The following is an 8,425-nucleotide window of genomic DNA, read 5'->3' on the forward strand; positions in this document are numbered from 1 at the left end:
TAACGCCCAGGTGGTTAAGCTGATTTTTGTGTTTTTTATTTATTTTATTATTAAAGTTAATTTTTTTTTTTTTTTTTACATGATTGTGTGTTTCAAACTTTATTGTATTCAGGATATCTACTAGACCCTTGTAAGTTACAGGTCTACAATTTAAAAAAAAAAAAAAAATTCATGAAAAACAGTGTACCACTTTTGCTACAGAAATCCAGACATCAGTGAAACGCCCAGGAGGTTAAGTGACCTTTCATTATTGTATTTATGACAGTTTGATCTGGATCATCTTTTTGTTTCTTTATTCTTACCTTGCAGGATAGGATTAGTGAAACAATACCTATGACAATTGTAAAAGACTAGTTAAGGTTGGATGGATGAAAGTACATCCACAAGTAAATCTTAGTCGATTAGCTTATCAAAGTATACCCAGCATCCAGTAACCTATATTTTGCAGAATTCAAAAGGAGCACTTTAAAAACCCATCAGTTTACTGTAGTAGACGTACAACCATCCATACAATAGTCTTCATCATTTCACACTGAAGTTCTCAGTTACCAGGATAATTTTTCTAGGCTCCCAGCTGATTAAATAGATTGCTGGTAGTCCAAACACAATTTCACCTCTCCTCAGTCAGCCCATAGCTGAACAACAAGCTCTTAAATCATATACAGTATGTGAAAGTAAAGCAAGCAAAACACCAATACATTCATAGAGAGTGTTGTATGCTCTCTCCTCCTATCAGCATGTTGTCAGCACATAAACATCGCAGCATAACTGATTGACTACTTGTGCTGCTACTTCCTCTGTGAGCTCAGGGATTGCAAGATGCTGATACCAAGTCACAATCAAGCACTCCTTAAAGTCACAATCAAGCACTTTTTACATTTAAAGATATAATACGGTACATACTTGCAATAATTGGATTTTTTTATCTTCCTGGAGTTTGGATTTAGGGAAAGTTTTGCATCACTTACTAGGCAGTATAGGTCACTTGTTATTTGTTTTTTTTTTGTAACTAGTAATTGCTTTATGTCCATCAATATTTACAGGTAATCCATACATTTTGTGTGTTTGTGCAGGGGAAACTCCAAGCTTGTAAAAGATCAAATTCTGCTGAATTCCCAGTTGGATGTAAATGAGATCATTCTAGAAAAATTTGCCTTTTCCAATGCACTTTGTCTCTCTGGTGAGTTTTATGACAATAAAACGTGGACTGGGATTTGTAAGGCCATTTACCATTAGTTGTGACCCATCAGTTGAAGTTCTTATTTAGTATATAGTAAACTTATCAGGAAATATGTACAGAGACAAACTTTAAAAGTCACAGACAATCATTTTGTAAATGAGTTCCAGGATATTGGGCCTGATTTATTAAAACTCTCCGAGGCTGGAGAGGATACACTTTCATCTGTGAAGCTGGGTGAACCAGCAAACCTGTAATGTATATGGTTTAGGATTGAAAACATATGCTAACAAGTAGCCTAAAGACCCTAAAAAGCATGACTTCAGTATAACCCCCTTCTTTGGTCAGAGGCACAGCCTCTGGTAAAGCTAACCCCAAAAAATATATATGTGAAATATACGTTAGTTTTTATATATTTTTCAAGCTAAGAACATTTTTTTTTTACCTAATACCGACTGATATGTTGTTAGATGAGAGAACTTTGATTGCCTGCTATGATAAATGAGCTATGGCTTTACAGACTAAAAGCCTGGGAAGTCTGATTAGCTAAGGGGAAAGCAAATCAATTATCAATAGCAACAATAATGTAAACTATTCTCCAAGGCCCTGATTTATTTAGGCTCTCCAAGGCTGGAGAGGATACACTTTCATCAGTGAAACTAGGTGATCCAGCAAACCTGGAATTGATCTTGTCCAGGACTGAAATCATTTGCTAACAAATAGCAAATTACTTTTAAGAAATTCTTTCCAGGTTTGCTTGATCACCCAGCTTCACTGATGAAAGTGTATCCTCCCCAGCCTTGGAGAACTTTATAAATCAGGCCCTATGTGAGAATTCTTGATCCTTAGGCTTGTTCTTGATCAGTGACTAAGAAAATAATAAAGCCAACATATCAGCATAGCAGCATTCTTGGAGAACATTTTTAAAACCCAACTCCAGACTTTATATGGCCATCACATCCAGAGCAATCTAGAGCTGTCCCCCCACCACCACTTCATCTTTGTCAGAAGATCTCCTCTGTCTGCTAGGTTTAATGGCGCACCCAGATTACAACATACTGGGAATGTAGGGCGACAGAGGCAGGTTTCTTCAGGGAGTGTCACCACATCAATCTTTATTTACAGTGTATTGATATATTATCAAAGACCACTCAGCAATGGAGAGTAGGGAAGAGGACCAAGTGCATAACGTCACCATGTTTAAGGCATCTGATTCAGAAAAGGTAAGTATAATATAAGTATATATTTAAAAAAAAACAAGATATCTCTTAAGCTGCGTACACACCTCCATTTTTTCTCGTTGGAAAGGATCTTTCACGATCCTTTCCAACGAGAAAAGACTGCACGATGCATGAATGATACTGTACACACGGCAGATTTTCGCCCGATAATTGGCCGATACCGATTATCGGGCGAGAAAAATTTGCCGTGTGTACGCAGCTTTAGCTGGAGTTGAGGTGAGAGCTGGATTTGGCGTGAGGGGAGGTCAGCAGTGGCAGTCCACATAATTCATTAACCTAATGATAAATTAAAGCAATGTCTATGGCTGTCTTTGTAAAATTTGCATACAATGGGAATAGGAAATCAAACAGCTAAATGGGCATTGTTCAGTACTAAAAACAAATAATTGTTTTTTTACAGTCAAGCTGGCCATGTGGGAGTCTACCCTTGACACATTTGTAGAATCTATCCAATTCATTCCAGAGGCAAGTAATACAATCACAATTTTAGAGATTATATATATATATATATATATATTAGTATTGTGTTACAGTTGTCATTTTAATGATTTTGTAAATCTAAAAAAATGAATAAGCATTTTGTTACTGTTTTAAGTTTAGTTTCAGTGTTCCGCTCTCTTCATGGATATGTAAATAGATTGGTCTTATGAATATACTGAATATGTATCTGCAGTATAAGTAAACAAAATAAAAGGTCACCTTTAGTCTTCACGTACATCTTGTATTTTGATGACTCTGCACTAAAACTCCTAAACCATTTTGGTTTTCTTTTTAGATGTTAAAAGCCAGAAAAAAATTAAAACTGTCCCATGATGATGTTATGCAGAAAATTGGAGAGTTGTTTGCATTAAGGTAAATTTATTCTAGGTTTAGACATGTCACAGGTATTATTGTGGTTCTAAGGTATAAATATATTAAAGGTCTTCATTTAGATATCTATAAATACAATGTTGAAAGTTATGTGATAATTGTTTTAGCTGCAAAATTATTTTAAATATATAAATTCTAATTTATGTGTACACTGTATTCTCTTAGGCACCGTATAAATCTAAGCTCGGACCTTCTCATGACTCCAGATTTCTACTGGGACCGAGAAAACCTAGAGCACCTTTACGACAAAACGTGTCAATTTCTCAGCATAAACCGCAGGGTCAAGGTGGGCTTTTTCAGGTTAAAGAAGTTTATCTGACTGAATGTTTTGTAGTTTAACACAATATATAAAAAACATACAAAATAATTCCACCCAAAAGTGCCATTTAGGAGCCAGTATTAAAAAAATTTTTACCTTTGTAACTGTACATGATTAGATTAGACATGCCTGTAATAATAGTATTTGGGATATGATTTTTTTTTACATGCCTTTATTTATATTTGTCTACAAGTTGAAATGCAGACTGTGAGTTCAGCCATAGTGACAATTGCAGGAGTTAGGCCAAAGCATATAACACAGCCAGGAGTGTCTACAACATGAGTTTTATTCAGAGGGGTTAAAACTTTAAAAAACTACAGGTGTAACTGCTTAAAAAAAGTACATGTCCATATAAGACATGATATAGCACCACGTGATATACATGTGGTGACAATGTTGTCATACTGGTAAAGAGAGTGAAAATAATACAGGTCTAGGGGTGAATTTAATGGGTAACAAAAACTGTTATGAAAGGATTTAGAAAAATAAAAATTCAGGGGTATTGCTAGTAATAATCTGCATTATATATTACATTGTTGTTTTTAATTTTAAAACTTAAATTAGGCTTTAAACTGAAATGTAGTATTTACAGCAGTGAATGATATGTTCCCATACATAGTTTTGAACACTGGCAAACCAATGCTAACCCCTTACCTTAACCTGAGCCTTGAGCTTTACCTTACACCCAACCCTTCATCTTAAATCAAGTCTTAAAATACAAGCAAGCTACTAAATGAACACTTTAGCATAAAGCAACACATAAAATGTATGCTTGGCAAGATATTGCAGTGTAGGAAAATAAATACTGTTGTCCCACTGGGTAGAATTCCCCCTTAATTTCTGTCCCAAAAACAAAATAGGGGCTGAGGGGAAATACCTCCAAATATTTTTGTCAGGTGTCCTCATTGGAAGTTTTTTACACCTGTGAAAACTGTAAGAGTTTGGATTTCCTATCATTTTCTGTCACAGTGACACAGATCAGCAGGTCAAATTGCAAGGGTGAATCTGCTCATCGGGAACACTTCTCTTGTTAACAGAAAGCTGAAATGTGATGATTTAGGCCTAGAGATGCACAACAGAACTAGACACAAAGTTAAATGAAAAATTTTATTTTATTTTTAAATAAATATATTCTTTCTTTTAGGTGATTAATGAAAAACTTCAACACTGTACAGAACTTACCGATCTGATGCGCAATCATCTGAATGAGAAGCATGCTCTGAGGTTAGAGTGGATGATTGTCATTCTAATTACAATTGAGGTGAGTTTCAGACCCTAACATATAGGATGTTGTTCTATTCAGGCATTCTGACCCTGATTTATTAAAGCTCTCCAAGGCCTCTATCAAATCATGGCCTCTATCTGCATTCCATCCAGGAAATCCACCTTTTAAATTAGACTCACACCTTTAATTTGTTTTGGATTGTAAAACTGATATTTAGTTTATTTTCTTTATGTAAATTTGTAATAATCTGAATTTCACTCATACATTATTAGAATATTACAGCTTTATCTGTTTGTTGTTTAACAAACACTCAAATATTTTTCATATGACAAAGGTGCCATCAGGATAACATGAGAGAAAATGTAAGGCTTTATTTGATTTGATGGAAAATATGTCTTCCCAGTTGTTGTTCAAAATATAAATGCTGCCACATACCAAAAAAATAACAGCAATATAAACACAATACTCTATCTGGGACTTTTTAGGCAACTCAACCCAATAAAATTCATTAAAAAGCACTTTATTTTCCAATTAAAAACACCTAAAACAATCTGTCTTTTTTTCATCCAGCATACATATCATTTCTGATATTGTTCTCTGTTCTCTACGTGTTTCGCAGCAGCTCAGTCTGCTTCATCAGGAGATTTTAGGCTGTAGGCTAAATTGCTGATCAAATATTAAAAAAATGCTTGATATTTCAGTTTAATCAACTGTTGATGACTTTTATGGAGTTGAGCTGCCTAAAGTCCTGCATAGACTATTGTGTTAAATTTTCTTATTTGATGGTTTCCCCCTCCTCCGACATTCTTATAAAAACTAAACAATTACTGTATACTCTGATAGTAAAATAAATTAGGTAAATAGTACCGACACCCATCCCAAATAGGTAAGAGTGCCTTTTTTACACTCTTTTATACTTTCATGAAAATGCACCACACCATCCATCTAAATACAGGACTTACCGTTCATACCCTAGTTGCACAATTACTTCAGAAGGACATTGACGAGCTTGTCTTTGTTTATAGCCTCCTTCTGCATTGCTGGATTGTTCTCCCCCACTGGATACACCTGCACAGTATGCAGCCATAGGGCATCTCCTGAGTATTTCATGCTTGGTTCTTGAGGCACGTTTTTTCTTTTCCTCTAGGACAAGCCACGCATTTTTGTCTGCAGCATCCAACCAAGAATATTTCCAAGAATATGTCTACATGTCCACCCAGTTTCTAATGCCTGTGCACAAACCGTATTGTTCCTTCCTGGCACTGAGCATCTGATAAAGTCCATTCTTCTTCGGTGCACATTAATCCTGGGCACTGTTGTGTACCACTTAGATTACCTATATACCCAAAACAATGTTACCACACTTATATTAAGTTTTCATAAAATTCGTAATAATGCTTACTTCAGTTATACTGTATCTTTACGTGTTCACTAGTTTGGAGATGTCTGGCTATCTACCCCTATAGGCTTGCAGTACATCTATTTCCTGAACCATGGGCATTAATATGTAAGCAGTCCCCTTCCCTTCTTTTATGAAGGCTTTCCACAAGATTTTGGAGTGTGTCTGCAAGAATTTGTGCCTATTCAGCCAAAAGAGCATTTAGGTTGCCAAGTATTGATGTTGGAGGAAAAGACCTGGCTTGTTAAGTGTTCCAATCGCAGAGATCCTCAGTGGGTTGAGGTCAGGGCTCTGTGCAGAATATTATCCTAGGGGTGTTCAGTAGGGTTGAAGTGAAGGAATTACATTTTGGAACAGAAAATGGCCTTTCCCAAGTTCTTGCCATAAGGTTGGAAGTATACAGTTGTCTACAATGTTTTGTACACTGTTCATTGGAAACACCAGCACTTAAATGTAACAGGGATGTCCACATACGTTTGGCCATATAGCATACTTGGCCTTCTAGACAAGAAGGGCAAGTTTTAGTAAGGGAATATTGTAGAGGTACTGCATATAAACCGCTATTTGGATTTGTGCTTATCTTTTATCCCTTTTTGCCTAAGCATCAGCTGCAAAATAAATGTTTAAATAGATAAAGTAATTTTTTGTCATCTTGTCTAATAGTTTTTTTTATTTCTGTCTAATAGGTCCTGTTTGAGCTTGGGAGAGTTATTTTCTGAGATCGTCTGTCGGGGTGATCGGTGTAACCCCAAAAGGCACCTTAAAATGGCTGAAGGTAGCATAATTTCTGAATAGATTTGGACTTAGAAAACCCATGCAATTTATGTTGTTTCTATTTTTCTATCAAAGACTATGGTTATGACCAAATGAAAAGGATGTCTTTTACTGTATTTTAACTTATTACATAAACATTGACTTCTTCAGTGTTTAGGTAGTTTCATTACTTGTGCTGCATATTTTTTCTTTTTTTCGTATAGAGTGGTGAAACTTGTGGCACTAAAAGAAAGAAAGACAACCACCATCATGTCCAATAGAAAACATTTTTTTTAATTTAAGAGAACACAGAATGAATTGATGTTTATAATTGTTTATGTGCTGTGAAAAAAGACCAATCTTTTTATAAATTAAATATAATTTATTGCCTGAAGGCTATGTTATATATTTTTGTAGTTTATTTTGTCATTCCTTGTAAGTGTCTTATTTGTGTTTGTGAAAGGTGTGAGTTTCCACTATATGGAACATTGTGGCTATATTGTTACAAAGTTACAATGTTTTATAGTTTTAAGTTTAAAGTTACATTGTACATTTCATATAAAAAGATTTAATTACACATAATCCTAGGCATCGCCCTAAATACAGGCACCGCTGTTTATCTAAAAACAGATTGTTGTTAAAAAGCATTGCGTGCATAACCATCCTAACACCCTGTCACCAGGATTAGGGATCCTTCAACATTGAGAATGACTGCTTTTTACACTAGTAGTATTTCTAGGCCATAGGGCTTGATTTATTAAAGCTTTCCAAGACTGGAGAAGATGGACTATTATAGGAAAACCTAGGTAATCAAGCAAATCTGGAATGGATTCCATAAGAAATAGGTTGGTAATATTTGGCAAATGTTTTCAGTCCTGGACCAGATTCATTTCCCATCTGTTGGATCACCAAGGTTCTCTAATGATAGTCTATCTTCACCAAACAACATAATATTCTAAGCTGGGATCAGACCTATAAATCAAGCAGGGAAATGGGGACCAAAGGCAGCACTGATGGATCTCCCCACAGACTTCCAAAAGGTTGAAGAGGTCCTGGGCGCATGCCTACTGACGGTAAGTCCACCTATAAGGTTCTTGTACCAAGCAAGCATTGTTTCTACCTTATTGTCATTTGGTTTACTTATATCTCAATCCAGAACCCTTTACTTTTTTTAATTACCCCATTCACCTGATTACTTCCAATTTTGGTGGTGGCCTGAATACCACATTTATTGACAACTGTAAACTTTAATATGTCCTTCAGCGGGCTCTTCCAAGTGGTGTTCCTTCCTCTGGAGGAACCCTGGGTGAAAATGGCTGCTCTAGAGTGGGGGGCCCTATTCTAGATAATTTTCCCCCAGCATAGAGCATTGTTGTAAGATTCCCCCATACATCCTGTTTTTTTTTTTTTACATCTTTGGAATACCTATCTTTTTTCCCCT

The 8,425-nt window shown here is 35.7% G+C and overlaps 1 protein-coding gene across 8 annotated transcripts in view; it reads left to right on the top strand.

Annotated features, from left to right (window-relative positions):
• Positions 1-7,388, top strand: part of RMND1 (required for meiotic nuclear division 1 homolog) — a 15,978-nt gene extending 8,590 nt beyond the window's left edge. For 7 of the 8 annotated variants that reach the window (XM_072400355.1, XM_072400349.1, XM_072400354.1 and 4 more), the window contains 6 exons: positions 1,074-1,180; positions 2,819-2,883; positions 3,194-3,270; positions 3,454-3,574; positions 4,752-4,868; positions 6,918-7,388. In XM_072400355.1, coding sequence (XP_072256456.1) covers positions 1,074-1,180; positions 2,819-2,883; positions 3,194-3,270; positions 3,454-3,574; positions 4,752-4,868; positions 6,918-6,950 — 520 coding nt within the window. In that variant the 3' untranslated portion in view covers positions 6,951-7,388. The remainder of the gene's footprint in view (positions 1-1,073; positions 1,181-2,818; positions 2,884-3,193; positions 3,271-3,453; positions 3,575-4,751; positions 4,869-6,917) is intronic. The other variant, XR_011919357.1, reaches the window with a different exon arrangement.
• Positions 7,389-8,425: the final 1,037 nt, after the last annotated feature.

Source organism: Pyxicephalus adspersus, chromosome 2 (genome assembly GCF_032062135.1).
Source record: "Pyxicephalus adspersus chromosome 2, UCB_Pads_2.0, whole genome shotgun sequence".
Taxonomy (NCBI): domain Eukaryota; kingdom Metazoa; phylum Chordata; class Amphibia; order Anura; family Pyxicephalidae; genus Pyxicephalus; species Pyxicephalus adspersus.